The sequence below is a fragment of the Nelumbo nucifera genome, chromosome 2 (genome assembly GCF_055504915.1).
Source record: "Nelumbo nucifera cultivar China Antique chromosome 2, China Antique-T2T, whole genome shotgun sequence".
In the NCBI taxonomy this organism is placed as follows: Eukaryota; Viridiplantae; Streptophyta; class Magnoliopsida; order Proteales; family Nelumbonaceae; genus Nelumbo; species Nelumbo nucifera.
Window position 1 is genome coordinate 36,264,290 of NC_142650.1, and position 20,109 is coordinate 36,284,398.

The window sequence follows — 20,109 nt, forward strand, 5'->3', positions numbered from 1 at the left end:
AACTATCTAGACAAGATAATTTTCCAATAACTTGGTGCTTAACCAGGATTTGTGTTCTCTCATAACTCGGTTAAATTTTAGTTCTGATCTTTCAACTTCCCCACTCACCAAATGCCAAATAATAAAAATTTCAACTGTTCATATTAGTTTTGAGAAAGAACAAAGCGTATACACATTTGTATGTGCTCAGTTGGGGAAGAGTACAAATACAAATATGTACAGTGCAAATACATATAAATTAATACAAAATACAAGGTGTTGCACTCTACACATTTGTATTTGTACTCTTTCCGAACTGAGCCTTAGAGTACAAAACCTTGTATTTTGTATTATTTTGTTTGTATCTGTACTCTTTCCAAACTGAGTCGAGGAACATTGTGAATCTTTTAGGAGCTGGCATCTGCTGCAACAATGGTTGCAGCATTCCTTACAATCACCCAATAAAACATGGGGGCACACCAGTGAACCAACAGGCAGATCAGGGGGATTGTATATCCAGAGGTTGCAAGAAAATGCTGAGATGATTGCAGCAGATTTGATCCAATGTGAAATATTCTTGGGTCATTACACTCTTTCCCCAAATATTAGGCAGTGTAAAAACCTATGTTTTGTGCATATCTGGATATAAATTCCAAAAACCTGGTCTCCCAAGCTGACCCAAACCCAGGTTTTCCAATCTAACTGTGCCTAGTTAATCTGGTTCTTCTAACATTAATTATAAGGTCATAAGGGTATTAGTAGGGCCACAAATGGATTGGAATGAATTTGGATAGGGACATTGGAATGAATTTGGATAGGGACGTGTATGAATCCAATCTTGTGAGAATCCAGAATATCTAAATTTGATTTTATATCCCTGCCCAGTTCGATTCATTTATATATCTGGATATCTTATATGAATGTGGTTTAATTTGAGAATCAATATATCTCTACAACACTTGGCATAAATCCATAAAATTAAATACGAAACAAGAAATCGTAAGTTATAGATAGAAAAGAAAAGTTTATCTAAACCCCAAATTCAAAAATTGACTGATTAATGGATCACATTTATCAATTCCAATACAATCCGGTTATGGTTAAACAGATATTCAAATCCATCTTAGCTTAATAGAATTCAAATTCTAAGAAAAAATGTTGTGGCATTTCACCTTTCAATGTGCCACATCAGAGGGATGATCCACCTCCTCCATATAAAAAAAAAAACGTCAAAAGCATTTTTCCATAAACAACCCAGTACACGAAATTCAAGATCTTGTTGCATTTTTATTTCTTTTAGAAATGGGTAATCCCCAAAAATTTATTTAGCATCTATCCAAAAAATTATATTTATATTTATATAAAAGATCTGATACGGCAAATTTGCAACAGAGGAAAAGCAAAAATATTCCAAAAAACTTCTAAAAAAACAAAAATCGTCCACGTGACAATACAGTTGGAGATACTTTTGTTCCTTCCACCTCTAGGGAGGGCATATTTCTAATTAATTAGGAAATTAGAAAATTGAAAATTTAGGCAACTCATGTTACTTGCAGGCAATTCCAGCTCAAGGTGGAGCATAATCCATGGACCATCCAAAAGGGTATCCAATTTAATGGACAGTTGAGACAGACCATAGGATTCCTCAACGTGGAAAAGAAATGGTTCCATCTAGAGACATTCCCTAATTGATCCAATTGGAACTCTTTTTTCCACAGATTTGTATAAAATCAATTTTGAAAATAGACAGCTCAGCTGCCTTTACAACTATGTTAGAAACATGGCATGACCCATACAAACAGCTGTCTTTGTAAATACTGCTAACCTTCATGCAAGATTTTCATCTCTCTCTCATACACACACAAAATACCCCCATTAAATCCCTTATTTCCTCCTAAATCTCTCTTGACTGTTCTAATAAAACAAGAGTATAAATTATTAAATTAGATATGATGGATCAGGTTAAGGGCCAATCCAATACTAGGCCCAGACATAGATTCTAGCCTGAGCCCAAAATGATGTCAAAACCCAAATTTATCAATCCAAACCTAATCAAATATCTGTTCAATCCCATGGATTGCATAGTCACTTGCTAGTAAATATTAGAAGAGGAGGCTTGTGTTCTCAGCTATTTATCGTATAAGAACAATTATGAAATATAGAAAAATCATTCCTCGAAGATGAACCAGTGGGAAGGTTACTTTCTAAAATCCAACCTATTGTGGACCCATTTTTTTGTTTTGACCATGCTATTTCTTGGAGCAATGGGTCAATGCCTAGTCTGAAACCAATTTCTAAGTTGTTTATATAAGACATACATATCTACATGCATTCCAGGGGAACCCAGATGTCTGGGCCAAGGATTTTAGGTCTTAGCCCATATTATTTGCAGGCTTGATCCGATTCCGAGCCAAGCCAGGCTTGGAAGTTGGAACTAAAACTTCTTCCTGAGCCCAGAAATTTTCGAGATGGGCCGGATCGGTCAATGCAGGCCTGAGCAGAAATGATCAACCCTAACCACATCTCATGCATAACACTTCAAAAGAAGAAAATTTTCTAAACCAAAAAACATGAAATACCCAAAATAGAACCTACCTTGCAACTGAGACAAAAGAACACGCGAGTCAGATAATTATGATCAAGCCAACTGATGGTGGCTCAGTTGGTAGGTTCTCTGACTCGTCGAAGTAGAGACCTGGGATCAAATCCCGCTGCCACCAGGGAATGGCTTCCTCCTTCCTTCTCTCGTCACTCCCTCCTTCAGTGGATGAACTCTAAAGAACCAAACTGAACTGAAACTCCGCTAGATGAGTCACCACCATTTCTCTCTCTTCCCCCATTCCTCCTCCTCCTCTCTCTCTCATGTTTCCCACTGCAGCTGATTGATTATTTAACGCAATAAGCTAAATGAAAATCTGAAATACAGGATTGAATTCAGATGCTTAGATCTCCAAGAGAGGCTCTGGAGTTCGTAGTTCTAGAAACTTTAGATTGCCTTGGTTTTCTTCTAATCTTATGTTGAGTTAGTCCTTAGTTCTTCATGCATTCTTTCATTCAATTTGATTATTTCTACTTCCGTATTTTGAATTTAAATGTAAATATGGTTGATCAGGTCTAATAACTTGCATGGTTTAATTTGGGTTAGATTCTAAGGATCTCATAGGTCATTCGTTATTTTGCAATTGTTTATTGTTGTGGTTAATTGATTTTGGTCCTAGAAATGCTTATTGAATGTTTCTTTATAATTGTTGACTCTGTTAAAATTCACCATATAAATTGCAGGCCCCAAAAACACAATGAAGCAAGAATAAATCTTCTCACCTCAAAGAGAGAACAAACAACTCTTGAAATTCCTTCTTGGAAATGAATGGCAGCAAAACTCTTATTGTGGATATGGCATTCGCAGTAGCTTTTTCTTGCTAGAACCCTTTCAAGAAACCCTAGTCTCAAGAGCCCAAAGTTACCCAACGAATGAGAAAGAAGTAATGAATTTCCCAAAATATTATAAACTTTCCAAATGTAAAAAAAAAAAAAAAAAAAAATCTGAACATTTTAATAATTTATATTTTATTCATCAATGGTTTTCTGAAAATGTAGTAAATAATTTGGTAATTACATTTAGAAATCTAATTGATATTGTTGGGAAAATGGAATAATGTTCAACCAATAAATTACAAATGAATAGGCAATTTTCAAAATAATATAAATATTATTTTTTAAATTTTTGAACATTTATTAATTGTAAGGAAATTCCAAATATTATTCAAAATTACAGTAATTATTAATAATTTTAGCAATAAATAATTAATTTCAAAAAATAATGAGTGATTATTAAATTACAATAATTAATGTAATCACGATTGTTAATAATTGGTTGAAATCGTGAATAATTATTAATTATCAAAAATTATTAAGTAATGGATTAATTATTAGTTTTTTCTAGATTATTTTTGAAATTATTTAATATTTTTTTCGTAACTTTTAAATAACGGATATCTCAAAAATATTAAATAAGTTTTGATAGACTATTTTCCAGAATTATTTAATAATATTGGACTATTATTTAAATACTTCCAAAACAATTATGAAATAATGTTTGGTACGTTATTTTTGAAAATTAATTTTCCTAAATTATTTAATAATTGTTATTGAAATAATAATAATGGACTATTATTTAAGTAGTTTCTAAAAAATTATTAAATTGTATTGAAGATTTATCAATACTTATTGAATTATTATTGAAATAATTTCCAATATAGTTATGAAATAAGTTTTGGTAGATCAATTTCCTAATTAATTTTTCTAATTTTTAGTAACTATTTATTTAGATAATAATATTGTATTATTATTTAAATAATTTCCAAAAGAATTATGAAATAATGTTTGGTAGGTTAACTTCATAAATTAATTTTCCTACATTATTTAATAATTTTTATTTAAATAATAATAATAATGGACTATTATATTGAAGATTTATCAATACTTATTAGATTATTATTTAAATAATTTCCAAAACAACTATGAAATAATGTTTGCGAGAGTGATTTTGTAAACTAATTTTCCTAAATTATTTAATAATTTTTATTTAAATAAGAATAGTGGACTATTATTTAAGTAATTTCTAAAATAATTATAAAATTATATTGAAGATTTATCAATACATATTGGATTATTATTGAAATAATTTCCAAAATAGTTATGAAATAAGTTTTGGTAGATTAATGTCCTAAATTAATTTTCCTAATTTTTTAGTAACTATTTATTTAAATAATAATATTGGATTATTATTGAAATAATTTCCAAAAAAATTATGAAATAATGTTTGGTAGATTAATTTCATAAATTATTTTTCCTAAATTAGTTAATATTTTTTTATTTAAATAATAACAATGGACTTTTATTTAAGTAATTTCTGAAATAAATATGAAATAGTTTCCGAAATAAATAGTAAATATTTTTTGATAAATTATTTGATTGGATAATTTTAATTATGAACTGATTATTATTAATTATAAACTAATTATTATTAGTTATGGTCTAGGTATGATTTACTTAGGTCTAAGTCAAAGCGGTCGAAATCGGAACACGTCTAGGTCACGTGAGAGATTTACATCACAACCCGACTCGATATGCTTTATCTTCTTTGCTTGCATAAGCTTAGGGTTGTTCACAAAATGTCAAAAACCGACCAGACCGACCCAACTCGACCTGATGTGGTCGGTTTTTAACTTAATTTGGTCAAGTTCATTTTAAAAATATGCATAACCTGACTGATCAGTTCGGTTGCGGGTTATAATTTTGTAAATCGACCATATGACTGATGTTTTCATGTCCTAGTCCAATCTTTTCAAAAAAAAAGCAAGAAAGACAAGTCTTTTTATGAGATAATGTGCAAGAGGGTGGAAGTGTGAAGCCTAATCTGAGTCTTAAGCCTAGCTCTCAGGTATAATACTACAAGTCTGAAGTTTTAAATGTTAAGAGGACAGTAATAAGACTCTACATCTATTATGTATTATTTTGTTACTTTTTCTTTTTCTTTTTCTATATATATATATATATATATATATAATTATATTTAATTACTTTTTCTTATTTTATTGTGTTTTGAATTAAGTTGATTTGTATATGGAATGATAGAAAAGAATAAAATTTCTTGAGTTGTGGGTTTTAAGTCCTATCAATAAAGAGGAGGAACGATGTCTCGATTGAAACCAAACATACCGACTAACCGATATTTTTTATTGCAAGTCGGGTTTTTATTTTTTTGGGTAGGTTTTGATTGATTTAGTAGTCAACTTGATATAGTTAGTTCGGTTGACAAAACTATGTATAACCGAACCGAACCAACCCATGTACAGTCCTACATAAGCTACAAGGGTCGCTTGACGGAGCAACCACAATAGCGCAAAAATTAACTAAAACTTCACTGGAATCTCACCCCTCCACACTATACTCACACTAGAATAACACTAAAAAACAATTCTTTCCACCGGAAAGAATCAGAATATAGTTTACAAAATTTTCACAGTTTTGTCACCCTTGTTTAGGTTTTGATGCCTAGCAAAAAGTATTCAAGTCAAAATGATGTTGGAAGAGAATGTTGTCATACTTGAGAGGCCATGAGGCATGAAACTTTCATGACCAAGCTATAATTAAGGGGGCGTTCTTTTTTCGTATGTCGAGGGGGAGAAAGTTGGTCAATGGGATTTTGGTTTCCATTGAATAAGAATCTCATGTTCTTTTTCCAGATTTATGTGGGGACCAGGAAAAGTTTGATTTTCTGGGTATCACGTACCCGAGTAAGTGATGCCCATATCCTATGTGGGTAAATAACTTTCCCACCTAAGGGGAAGTTGCCAACACTTGAATAGGACAAAAATGACCCTTTTAATAATGGATTTTTATAGCTAAAATGGCCATTGCTTTATTTACATGAGAAATAAAAGAATATGGATAAATACACTTAACCGGGTAAGCGTTTCCCAGGAAAAACTTACCCAAGTAACTATATTTACCTAGGTAAGTAACTTATCGAAAAACGAACTGGGCCTAAGAGTTATTCACCCCTATTTTCTGCCCTTGTTTCAGGATCAAAGCTTATTGAGGCCTTTGAGTCTCCATGAACGGGTTTATGAATCTCTAGGATTTGTTGGGACTCAATGACTTGTCTATTTGGAAACATGATTAGTTTGGTAGGGGAAGAAAATTTTTGACGTAAAATTTTCCTATTTTACTGTTTTACCATAAATTGTCTTCCTAAATTAATGGGTTTTCTCCCTAAATTAATGGAGCAAAAAAGAGGAGATTGCCATGCCAAATGACAACTCTGTGGGCTTTTAGAGGGAATCTTGCACCCTCTAGATTACTTCCTTGGGGTAATGGAGCAAAAAGAGGCATAATATTAATTTAGTATAAGGAGTATTTGTCGCAAAGTTAAAGTTTGAGGGTGATTCTTGCAATTAACAAATGAAAATTCAGGGGATAATTATAATATCCCATTGTAAGGGGGCTTGTTATTTACGGAATAAATTAGGATAAAATATAAAAACCTCCTCTGAAGTTTCTAATAATCATAAAACTTTCTTTATAATTTCATTATAACAAATGACTCCCCTAAACTTTTGAGAAACTCAACAAAAACCTCCATTCCATCGTGTCTTTTTTCTAAATATCGGTTTTACCCTATTGTAAATTATTTTACCCTTTGATTCTTTGATCGTTGAAACTTACGTAGATCGTCTAGTGAAGAAGTGAGATACCGTTTGTTGTTGAGGCAGGAAGAACGCATGTAAAGTTTTCTAGAGCAAAAACAACAATATGGCAGTCTCCAAAGCGATTTTCATGACGGTAGAATTATCTTGCGTGAAAGGAAAAAGGAACCCTAATACCGGAAATCTCCGGTGTTTGTGCCCACAGATCATTTGAAGGTCCGATTTTGTTAACTGTATTTGTTTTATTTTAAACATGCAATTGGGCTCCAAAGATGAAGCAATTGGCTTCCCATCGTTTGGAGATATGAAATTTCTTTGTTTTGAATGCCTGAGATAATGACCCATTAGGCATCTCGATTGATATTGATATTTATTGTACATTTTTTTGTTCTTTTTTTTATAGAATTTTTGTTTCATTTTAGTATTATTTTGCACTGATGTTGAAGAAACATTTTCTAGTTTCACAGATGAAGAAATTCAGAGATGCATTGGCAAAGAACAACTAATTAAAGACTGTTGCAACCTTGGACCTCCAAAAGGACTGGAGGAAAAAAGAGCTCCTTGGTTTGGCTGTTAACAAGAAGGATCTCTCCTTCACCTATACACCCAAGAAAAAAAAGAGGTCGTACTTACTGCAATAGCAGAAGTAGCTCCTACAATAAGCGTAGAGCCCCTTCCATCAACCTTAAAGACCATTCAAACTCGAGATTCTGGGAAACCCTTGGCCACGGCTGGGACCTGGGAGATTATTAATTGAAATAATTTCATCAGCCCATTTCTGTTTTGCTTTTGTTGTAGGATGATCAAAGTATCTGTAGATGCAGATGTGGGTTCAAACAAGTGAGAGAGAGAGAGCGAGAGAGAAAGTGCGTTTCAGTGTGTGTGAGAATTAAAGTTGGTTTGTCGTATTTAACAGATGGATGCCAGTAGTGTCAGGCTTTGTGGTGTAGATCATGGCCTGCACTTCTTGAGACGTGAGGAAGAAAGGGAATTTGTATGTTGTTTTCTCGATTGTAAGAACTGTTTTCATTCATTAGCAATTTTAAAGGAGATGCGGGATATCCATAGTAAATGTTCCGTCTTTCTTCTGGGTCAGTGACGTTTTCCGAAATCTTAAATGACACCCGGGGATAATTTCGTAAATGTCGACATTTTCCGTCATGGACGGGATGTTCTTACTGATTTTCTCAAAGGGAAGGTATTTATTACAATAAAACTGTAAGGGTAAATTACAATGGCCCCACGTAGTATGGGGTCTGTGAGTCTGTGACAAAGACTCCCTCTATTTTGTTTTGCAACAAAGACCCCACCCCCTGTACTAAGCCTGTCGTTACAATAATTTTTAATTCTCATATTACCCATATAATAACTGTTCAGACAAATTGAAAGAAAAATAATATTCATCTTCCCCAACCATTAAGTGATCCAAAACAGCACGGATGCATCGAAGAAGAAGAAGGTGATACATTCCAATTTATTAGTAATCCATCTCTCGAGGCAATCAAGAATTCTGGAGAGAAGGGGAACCGATTCGCAGAGTACATTAACTACTTGATGGAAGGGATAAAGAAATCCGGCCCAAGTCTGGGAGTTGGCCACTGGTGCTGGTAGCTAAGACGGTTCCTTATTTTTATATATTGTCGCAAAACATGTCGACAATCTATAAGACGTACGTGTTTTGGTGAATAAGATGAGAATTATTCTGTTTGTTTTTGTTTGTACAATCAAAAGCCACACATGCGCTAACTGATCTTCGATCGCTAATCTCAACCTAGACTGAACTCGATCCAACAGTTGCGTGCACAGGATCTTGCTGATCTTTAGCGTTTAGATAGTTGGTGTGTTAGATTCCTGAGTCCCCATTTTCTCTGTATACCGAACGCATTAAAGGTGGGCGGAGCACCTAGTACCAGTTGTAATACTACATACTGGGAGTTAATCTCCCGAGCCTTTCACTTCGTTGCCAGATTTGACTTGTCGCTTTTCGAATCTAGAGATGGGAATTGCTCGAATCCTCCAATTAGGGAAATAAAACTTCCGGAAAGAAATCTAAGCAGACTCGTTTCATGGAATTTTCTTCCAATTTACAGTATATGGATCTATCCTACAATAAACTACAAGGGTCTTTTCTAGGTTGGTTCTGGTCGATGCTGAGCCTCGTCGAAGTCAATCTTGCCATGAATCGTCTTGGAGGAAATGTTGGTCTCCACCCCACCTCAAAAGCCAGTTCAGTTTCGTCTTTGTCGTCATTTCAAAAGCTCAATCTCTCTCACAACAATTTCACCAACGTGGTTCATTTGTCGAGATTCTCGAACCTCCAAGTACTCGACCTCTCGTACAACGATCTGAGAGTTTTGCCTTCTGGGATGGAGAACCTTGCGAAGCTTGAACATCTCGACCTCTCAAGTTGCAACATTTCAGGGAGCGTGGAACCCATCGCCAATCTTCGCTCGCTGTAGTACCTTGACATTTCCAACAACGTCATGAACGGAAGCTTCCCATCTGATTTTCCTGCACTTAAGTTCTTGAACGTCTCTGGAAACAACTTCACAGGAATGATTGGCTTAGACAAGCTGAAGAAATTCGGTAAGTCTACGTTCATTCAAGCCTTGAAGATAAATACTTCAAAGCTCCCAATGATTGGCCTCTTGCGTAAAGCCAAAAGGGTGAATGTAAGCGGGAAGAAGAAAGAGGAGAGAAAGGGGATGGAAAAGAAGAGTGATCGAGAGAGAGAAAAATGTGCAGGAATTTGAGGTAGAGGGAATTACCGCCACTGTTGTTCGACTGTTCATGTATCGTGAGGTTGAGAAGATGAACAGTGTTTTTCCCCTCTCCGAATAGTTATTATAAGGGTAGTATAGGAATTAAAAAATATTGTAACGGTGGACTTTTCATTTTTTGAACGGAAGGGGTGTTTGTCTCACGGTGTCTTTGTCGCAAAACAAAGTATAAGGGGGTCTTTGTCACAGACCTCATAGTACACGGGTCTTTATAATTTACCTAAACTATTAAGAAAGGTTTTTATGATTATGAAAATCTCTAGGGAGGTTTTGGTATTTTACCCAACAAAAGCTCATAAGTCATGACGGGAACGTTCTCGTTCACATCGAAGACTGCGAAGACAAGCTCAAAGAGCTCCGCGAGCAAAGTTCTCCCGTCTTTTTGAGGTCTTGCTTCTGCTCTCTAAGGTAAAAATTTCTCCTTCTCTCTGTTTAGATGCTTTTAGTAGTCACGCAGATCTCTACATGGACTGTCGATCTTCCTTTGAAACCCTAGAGGTTAACTACTTTTGGTGGAATATTTATTTTCTTTGTCTAGGCTTATTTCTTTAGATCTGATGTATATTTGCACTTGGGTCTTTGTCAATCGAGTCTGCTAGTTGCTTCTGGGATTCTGGTGGATTTTTTTCTTTTCCTGACGGAGGATATATAGCGAAGAATAGGAAAACTCTGGTTTGTTTGTCGATTGAAATCGTAAAAAGAGATCCCATTTTAGAATAAATGCTTCCGATCTGCAAAATTATAGGTTTCTATAAGGCATTTTTCATGCTTGTTATGGTTTCTTCTGGGTGTTTGTTCTAGTGAGCATGGTTAAGTTTCTTTTGATTTGATGCGCCTTGACGAAGTGCTTATAGTATTAGTTTTGAGTGTTATCATTGCGATGAACCCGTTTTCATTTGTATGGGGTGCTATTGGAAGCTCGGTAATACATTCATGTGGCGGTTCAAAGATTTGATAAACATTGATATACCGTACTGTTTTTTTTTTTTTCTTCTTGATATATGGGCTAAGTTTTTCTATGGTCTATTACCTTTGCAGTGTGGTTCTCATCTATGGTAGTGCCTAATGCCTAATTAGAATGACTGCTACAAAACTTTATTTGTTGATATTGTTAGCATTCTGCTTGGCTGTTGATGAACATATAATAGATTTGCTTAATTTAAGTGTACTCCATTTTTGTTATATATTGAGCGTGTTTAAGAAACGTGGATCAGCATATGCTGCATATCCCCTCTAAAAAGAATTGTAATAGGGAAACCCTGTTAACCATGGGGAATGTAAAGCCAAAAGGATCCAGTTGGAAAATTTGTCATCATTTTTAATTTTTTGGCAATAGTAAGGAATTGTGCCTTAAAGTTTTCCTTGATTAATAGGGCTGTCCCATTTATCAAAAATAGGGGTGCCCACATCAGTAACCACTAACCACTTTTTCCTTTCTTTTTTCAAGAAAAATTTAGATTATGTTGGTATAATATAACATGTTTTTGCTATACTGCTTTCTTTGTTGTTATTTAGATGTCTTTAATAGTATGCATTATATTTATAATAATGCTTTTAAATATTTCCTGTTTTTCTTCTTTTCATGCATGTTGCTTGGTATGAGATGTATCTACATTTCAGAATGTTCATACATATCATTGGAGTCTGTAATATGCTTTTTGATGTTTTTACCATAGGTCATGTTCATGGTTGACTTGATAATGTGTCTTGAAGTCTTTATGCAGCATTCCTTTTGGACATTCTCTTTTGCTAACATTGTGTATCTTAATTTAGGACAGAAAGCTACGTTTGGTTAAAAATTCTGCTTCAAAGAATCACTATTTGAAGAATAAGTTCTGAGCCAAATGCAGCCTAGTTTAGCTTTACTTACTTCTCTTCTGTACATTTAGTTGACAATATGTCTCGTGTGTACGTTGGAAATTTGGATCCACGAGTGACTGAACGCGAACTCGAAGATGAATTTCGTGTATTTGGAGTCCTGCGAAGGTAAAATGAATTTGAACTAGCCTTGTCTGCCTAGTTGTATAAATTGATTTGTTTCTTTTGATATTATTTTTAATGCATATTCCAAGCTTACGAAGGTGTTGATTCCTTTCTTTAGCCATTGGTTTTAAAAAAACTAGTTCAATTTTTGAGTCATATTAATGAAGATAATTGGCCCATTATCAATTGTGTTTTTGGTTCCCAAGCAGTAACATCGTCTTGCATGGAAAGGACACAAGAATCAGAAGCCAGTGCATGCCCATGAGTCTGACTTGGCAAGATGAGAAAACATGGACTTTGGAATTTTCTGTGGAAAAGTATATACTATTAAAATAGTTCATATTTTTCAAATCCTAACATTATATGCCATGTTGCCTGCAAGAAGGGGTCGAAAATGCTGCCTTTTTACGAAGTCACTTTTGATATGAACAATGGCATTCATCTTATGCCACAGCTATACATTTATGTTCTTTTTTTTTTATAGAACATTTATGTAAATTAATCTAGGGGATAGAAAGGAAATGTTATATAGAAGTGTCCTCAAAAGTACATGGGATGTCAGTGTTCGACATGGACATGTCCATTCTGGTAGTGTAATTTTTTTCAGGCAATGCTTGAGAAACATGTTGCACTTTTTCTACTTGATATTTGATTTATAGATTTTCCTGCCCCTTTTAGTAACTGGGAGAAAATAAAATACTTGTCCACTTTGAATGGTTGTTGTTTAAATATTTGAATTATTTGACATCTTGATGCAGTGTATGGGTTGCACGAAAACCGCCAGGTTATGCATTTATTGATTTTGATGACCGAAGAGATGCACAAGATGCAATTCGTGAATTAGATGGTACATATCCCCCTTCCCCAAAAATGGAAAGGCAGAAAGAGCAATCTTTCTGTTCAAATGGAACAGAGATCTGATATTTCTTTATATCTATTTTTAATCTGAATTGCTATTTATTGTGTAATTTGGTTGCATTTTAATTTAAAGAGACATAATTTTTGTTTATCCTCTTATTGGAGCAGGTAAGAATGGATGGAGAGTTGAGCTCTCACACAACTCTCGTGGCCGTGGTGGTGGTCGTGGTGGTGATCGTGGGCGTTCCGGAGGGTCTGACCTGAAGTGCTATGAGTGTGGTGAGCCTGGTCATTTTGCTCGAGAGTGCCGTTTACGTGTTGGTCCTGGAAGGCGTCGCAGCCGTAGTCCTAGATATCGTAGGAGTCCAAGCTATGGTAGAAGGTGAGATAATTTGTTTTATTCACTGTGTAGTTTTTGTACATCAGTGCCATTAATCTTTTTGTACTATCATGAGTAGAGTAGGTTGTCAGTTCTTGACATGTGTATGGTAGTATGGTGCTCATGGTATGGCTCTTACAAGTTTTGGCCTCTAGGTTAGGTGTGGGTAAAACTAGTATGTTCATGTGCTTCATGGTTGTCGAGGCAATGCCTGAGCGATTAGAAATTTATAAAATAAAGAACTAAATTTTTCATGTGCTATCTCCCAAGTTTTTATACCTTTCAGCGTGCATATTAACTGAAAAACTGGCAATTCTCTTTAATAAGAACATTGGAACATGGCAAATCATCATATCTACAAGATAAAGGTATTTTAAATATATTGATTTCAATATTTTCAAAAATAATACTGATATAGTAAGTTCTTAATGGAGCAATTTTCATGTAAATTAGCAACTAAAGAAGGTTTTAATTTGTAACGATGAAATTTAAGATGGAAAGAGAGAAAAAGAATAAGGGTGGAGATACTGTTTTTTTTAATGTTAGAGAGAAAATAGAAAAAGCAAAAAGAAAAAGAAACCTCTTTATATTTCTATTCTTTTAAATTTCATTAGTGAAACTTTAAAATAAAGTATAAATGAATAGAATGTATTAACACATATTAGTAAGATGTAGCAATATGAATGATATTATATTAGTAATAGAATGTATTGTCACCTAGGTGAGGCGCCCAGCCAAGGGTGCCTAGGCACACCTTGACAACTATGTGCGCTTGTACCAACTTATTGGTTATGGTGCTGTTTTTCAGTGCATGAGAAAATTGATGGTATTGGTCCTGTTCTCCAGTCCCTGGGTTTATGGATGTCATGTAGCTTTGATATACAATAGTTATTACAACCTTCGATGGTCAGAATTTCTGTGTGTTTTATTTACCTTTGGTTACTTCTGGCAGGAGTTACAGTCCCCGTGGGCGTTCACCAAGGCGCCGCAGTGTGTCACCTCCTCGTGGTCGTAGTCGCAGCAGGTCACCGCAGCATCAACGTGGACGTGAAGAATCACCATATGCCAATGGGTAAAGTTCATATTTGCTCAATATCATTCCTTAAGAAATTTATGTGATTAAACTAGACCTTTCATAGGTCCCACCTGCAGCATAATGTGGCAGGGGGGAACCAGATTAACCATCTGGTGGTGCTACATATATGGGCCATCCTGTTGGTGGATCCCTTTAAGGTCATTAGTGGTAATTGTTATCTTCTTAATGCTGAATTATTTTTTATTGAATTGGTGCATAGAAATGCTGCTAAAGATCGTCACAGGAGCAGGAGCTGATTTTGAAATTCCAACATGACTTCGTTGTGATTTGTGAGTGAACATGGATTAAGAATGTCAAGATGGTAACAGTACTTGGACTTCATTGCAACTATGTTTTAATTGGGCAACGACTCTCAGCCTCAGACTTCTCAGATTTGGATAAGTTTCTTTCCTTCATATTTGTTGTCCTTAGTTTTGTTTTTATTTTTTCTTATCAATGCACATAGTTATAGTTTCTTTATATACACCAGGGCCTTAAGGAAAATTATAACGAGGTAAAAGTCAAGAATGTGACCGAGTTCTATACCTTTTCTCTTTTGTGTGTCGAGGAGGCGGGGTCCCTGCTTAAATGACTTGCTAGAGAATCCATGCTGCTTCGTCACACACTGGTTTTGTGGTTCTACACCCTGTGGTTTCATCCCTCAGTCGCCTTGTTTTGGGGTTCTACACCTAATGGCCTCATCTTTCGGTTCCCCTGCCTTTGGGATCTTTAATTGATTGACTGTGGATCTTGGTCACCTACCTCACTAAATGCTTCTGAGCGTGATTGATCCTCTCCGGTTGTGAAGGCGCCTTCCTCAAACTTCTAATGGCATTTTATTTTCTTTAAATTGAGGAGCTGCTTCAAACACTTCAAGCAGGAGCAGGTATCCCAATCTGTTTTTTCAAGAATTGGGTTTATTTTTTTGGGTGGATTGTTTTCCAAGCTACCAAGGCTTTCATTCTTTTCTTTTTGTTATCTTTTTATCTATTTTTCATTGATTCACAACATTTTCAATTTTTCAAAGAAAAACGGGAAAGGATTTTCAGAAAACAAGGGGAAAATATTTTAACAGTTGGAATTGAACACCTCTCTCTGATATGTTCTTACACAAGGCTACAAATGAAAATGCTCAGTCATTGCAGTTGAGCGATTTAGAGCATTCTCTAAATTGCTACTGAACTTTTGTGGTTGGGTTAGTTTTGGGGGATGTCAATTTATAGATATAGTTTTTATGACTATTTTTCTCCTTCGTTTGGTTTTCTTAAAGAATTTTCTTTTAATCAGAATTGAAGGGTAGGTTCAGTTTTAAACTTGTTTTGCTCGGTTGCCCCCTTTAGGCTTGTTAGAAATTCTATTTCATCCTAAGTTTTGAGCTGAAGTGGTGAGTAGCATATTATATGGGGATTCCATTTGACCCCAAACTCAAGAGTGGGCGGTCAATCCGGGGATACATTTGCTCCTAGGGCTTGCTGATCTGCAGAGGAAGAACCTACAATAGTTACAAAATATTGGATGTGATCTAAAAAATTTGAGAAAAGCATCTGTCATTCATTGACGACAGGCTAGTTTCAGCATATGTCAATTGCTCACCTACTCGTGGATGTGAACTCCTTTACTGTCATGTTTTGAGCTTCGCTTTGGTGTAGAACCTACAGCTTTTGTTGTGTCGGGTGGATCTGCGTCCTTGAAAAATAGTCTATTCGGATGGTACCTATGCTTGTATTCTTCGGCAGGTCGGGCTTCTGGAATTGAGATTTGAGAGCCCTAGTTTAACCGCCATTTTGTGCTCTTGGGCAAAGGGTATATTCCTAGTTGGCTTATTCAATTCGACGCCTAATGGATCGTTAAAAAGGCTTACTTGATACAAAATTCGAATGAATAATAAATGCTTGAATTTGATCAATTAATTTGAATATACGAGTCCGTTTGATTTTGTTTTTATCACCGTACCCCCTTTCAAATAAAAATTAACCTCTAATATAGTTTTACATAGTGTATTTGGTATCATAGAATTGCCCTTCAATTATAAGAGAGAAATGAAGGATATTTGGATCATTTCATCTTATGTGGCTAGTGATGCTGTAATCGGTTTGGATCAAATCTAGTTTGTCACCATGGTTTGAAGATTATGGATAGGGATGGTAAGGTCTTTTAACTGGTAGCCGAGATTTGGATCAAATTTAGCGGTTTGACAATTATGGATGGGGATATGTAGCCCGTAAAGAAAGGATAATATGCAATATGCAAAGAACTCTGTACTTTGGGGTGGTGACAGGATTTGGTCCCAATCAAATATCCCAGAGCAAAATGCACTAAAGCTAGCCGATAAAGCATAAACCAAAGTTTAGGTTCAATTTCTGTTTCAACGGACATTTTCACTCATAAACTAAAGCTAGCCGATAAAGCATAACTCCCTTTAATTTGTTTGCGAGAGTTGCTTTTACTTTCAGATTGTAGCACTTTGTTACAACTTCCAAGACCAATTAGCCCCTTTTTATTACATCTCCAAAACCCAGTTGATAAGGTATATGTTTGGCATTGATGCTGCAGATATAGCACTGTTTTCTGATGTGTGGGTTGGAAGCACCGTTTTTTGAGAAAATGACGTCTTTTTTTCTGTTTGGAAACATTGCTGTCAGGTAGGATTGAGACGGGATCTGCTCCTCACATGCACATCCACCATGTATTGGGAACATCTCCTGTGAATAATAATTAATAAGTACGGGAGATGTTCCCAATGCATGGTAGGATGTGCACGAGTATCCATTATAGGAAGTCCACGTCACTACCACATTATGTCCTCATTGGCAGCAATGAGCTGCAATTTGAGAAAACACTAAATTCAGCATTGCAACAAACGTGGTTTGGAGCATTGTTTTTTATAGGAAAATGTTTCCAAACAAACATGCATTTCTTGGAGCACCGTTTTTTACATGGTGCTGATGTCACTGTTTTTTGGAGCAATGGTATCAATTCCAAAACTCGGAAAAGGTTAAAAAACCATTGATTTTATCAAAAATAGTGACTTGGACGATTGGACTGTAGGCTATAACTTTGCACTCCGATGTCCGATTGAAGTGATTTTTTTTTTCTCTTGGGTAACTTTTTAAGATCTATGCGTTCCAATGAGTCATAAGTGCCTTGTCTCATTATTTTTTTCATAAAACCAATTTTTTGGCCTCAAATTGCAAATTTTGATTTTTTTATAAATAAAAAATTTTAAAATGAATTAAAAACATATATTAAATATAAAATGTTTCGTAGTAAAACATAATTATACATAATTTATTAATAAAAAACATGTTTATACATACTTACACACACACACACACACATATATATATAGCTGATGTGGCACGATCTGACCCGTCCGACCCAAACAATCAAACTGGTGACCCATGACCTGGAGGCAAAAACAGTCCGGCCTTTTTAAAACACTACATCTATGTAGAAAAACTTCAAGTATCCAACTATCATCCAATTAGTACCCTGTACTTTTTTTTTGACAAATTTTCATATTACTACCCTGTATTTTGGGTTTAGTCACTTTGGTTCCCAAACTTTAAAATGTGACAATTCATTACCTAAACTTTCAAAATGCACCAATCTAGTACTTGTCCTTAACCAGCCCTTAAGTGGCATTTGAAAAGACACAAATGCCTTTAGAGTGTCATCTAATTTTCTTTATCAACCATCTAATTCATAATAATGGGTATTCAATCTTTTGTTGTCATTTTATTTAGCTTGTAGCTTATGTTCTGATTAAGTTTCCATTGATTTTTCTCTCATATTCTGGCATCGGTTTAAGAAGATAAAAGTCACCATTAAAGTAGCATCAGCTTTGTCTCAAGTAGCTAACAGTTCTGCAAGTTAAGAACATAAAGTCGGAAATAAACAATGGAATTTAGTCACAAGGAATGAGAATACACCATATCCTATTTAATCTCAGACATACAAAATTATCAATTACAGTATTTAGAGAGCCTATAATGCGCATACATGCACAACTATATACTGAATACAATATTCAGAGAATCTAAGATGATACGAAGAAAATAGAAATACGTAAGAGATTAAACGAACGCTGCTTGGGCATGGTTAGTGTAACACTCATGCTGGACCGATCTACGGTGGCAGCCGCTGATGGTGGCCGGTAGAAGAAACAGCGGTGGTAGAGGTGCTGGCTTCAACACCAACACAAAGAATCTGGGGAGTGGGGACCGGCAGTGATTTCTCTCGTTCTTAAAGGTTTCATGTCAACAGTGAGCCATGGCTTCTGATTCACATCACTGGTTTGCTTCCTTGGCTCTGCTTACAATTCAGTAAGGATTCAGCCAATAGACCTGCTTCGCTGCTGCAAGAGCAGTGCCAAAAAGCTTGTTCTATTGCCTCCAACATTGCAAATTGGTGTCGAGCAAAATCGTTGGATGAATTGGCATTCTTGATGGATTCAAGTTTCAGCGTTCAGATCAGAGTAATGCACTCGGTGGTTCTTGAATTGAAACGGGATCTCCAAGGGGTGACTAAATAAATACAAAACAACATTTTATACAACTCTCTGTTTATTGGGATTTAGTGGTGAAACAGAGGATAGCAAAGAGAGTTGTTTGTGAGTTCTTAATCGTAGTCATTTCTCTCAGATATTTCATATTTGTATTGAGGGAGATTTTCCGAATGAAATGGTTGTAAGTTTTTCGGGTCATGTATTTCTGGCAGCATAGTTGGACCCTTTTAGATGGTCAGACAGCATAGTCGACAGCAAATGAGATGGCATTCACCTCTGTTTCATCTTTTCAAGAAATAAGATGATGAAACAAATTGTCAAAAAAACAGTACAGGGTGCTAATTGGATGAAACCTTTTCACGCTGTACAGGGTAGTAATTTTCAAAAAAATAATTAGTACCCTGTACAGCATAGTTGTACTACCCTGTATAGTACAGCATAGTCACCAGCAAACAATAATTCACGCTAAATTTTCATATTACTACCCAGTTTGCTGTCATGTGACACATAGGCCCACGATGGAGGAAACCTTTTAGGAAGATGAATTTAGCATGAATTATTGTTTTACCTGATCCAACCTAAAAGTTTTACTCCTTTGAAATAAATTGTGTATTTCACCTATTCCATTGGCCAAGCCTTACAAGGTTATATATGCTGCACACAACATAAGATATTATTCATATTGAAGGGGATCTGAAAGGTTTGGAGTTCATACTTCTTTTGGCACGAGAGTAATTGCTGACAGGAGAATAAACAACACAAGTGAGTTGCATGGGGCTTCCCAGTGAAACTAGAACGACGATGTAAATAGCATTCTTGTTAATTGAAAAAAAATACTGGGGTAAATTTGTACCGAAAAAAAAAAACATCTAAAATCTCAGATCCTTAAACCGATATGACCAAACATATTCTGACTAATTCCATTTACAACCGCTAAAAGGGGGTAAAGTCATTATTAATTGCAATGCCAAACACATCCCTCAGACCGAAATGAGTAGAAATCGTATTTGGTATTTTGGCCCCCTCAAAATTGTGCTCACACCGTTTTCACAGAACTTTGCAGCCGTGCATTGGAAACATCTGCCATGAATAAAGTGCAAGTATGGAGATGTTCCCAATGCACGGCCGAGGGCTGTGACTGAGAACACTATGTGAGAACAATTTTGGGAGGACTAAATCCGCACTCCCATATATAACACTATTACCTAAATTATGGCGCTTCCCTGAAGCTTCAGCAGTAAATCTACACAATAAACATGAATGCTTCTATAACACTTAGGATATAAGCTTTTCGCAAAATAACCTACTAGCACGAACAGATTTTATCAAAGAAAAAA

At 35.3% G+C, this 20,109-nt stretch overlaps 1 protein-coding gene across 3 annotated transcripts; it reads left to right on the forward strand.

Annotated features, from left to right (window-relative positions):
* Window positions 1-10,237: 10,237 nt before the first annotated feature.
* On the forward strand, window positions 10,238-16,209 carry LOC104612357 (serine/arginine-rich splicing factor RSZ21-like). 3 transcript variants are annotated; one of them, XM_010279747.2, is made up of 6 exons: window positions 10,238-10,378; window positions 11,749-11,956; window positions 12,712-12,800; window positions 12,980-13,193; window positions 14,143-14,262; window positions 14,486-16,209. In XM_010279747.2, the coding sequence occupies exons 2-6, from the start codon at window positions 11,868-11,870 to the stop codon at window positions 14,520-14,522; spliced, it is 549 nt and encodes a 182-aa protein (XP_010278049.1). In that variant the 5' UTR covers window positions 10,238-10,378; window positions 11,749-11,867; the 3' UTR covers window positions 14,523-16,209. The 3 variants fall into 3 exon arrangements, with proteins under 3 accessions (XP_010278049.1, XP_010278048.1, XP_010278050.1); XM_010279746.2 differs by having other exon boundaries at window positions 10,239-10,378; window positions 11,860-11,956; XM_010279748.3 differs by having other exon boundaries at window positions 10,263-10,378; window positions 11,744-11,956.
* Window positions 16,210-20,109: the final 3,900 nt, after the last annotated feature.

Bases quoted from the DNA above. Each gene is read 5' to 3' on its own strand.
- LOC104612357 (XM_010279747.2), top strand. From the start codon at position 11,868: ATGTCTCGTGTGTACGTTGGAAATTTGGATCCACGAGTGACTGAACGC. The intron at 12,801-12,979 runs GTACATATCCCC...TTATTGGAGCAG, and splicing joins TGCAATTCGTGAATTAGATG to GTAAGAATGGATGGAGAGTT. The intron at 14,263-14,485 runs GTAAAGTTCATA...ATTGGTGCATAG, and splicing joins GAATCACCATATGCCAATGG to AAATGCTGCTAAAGATCGTC.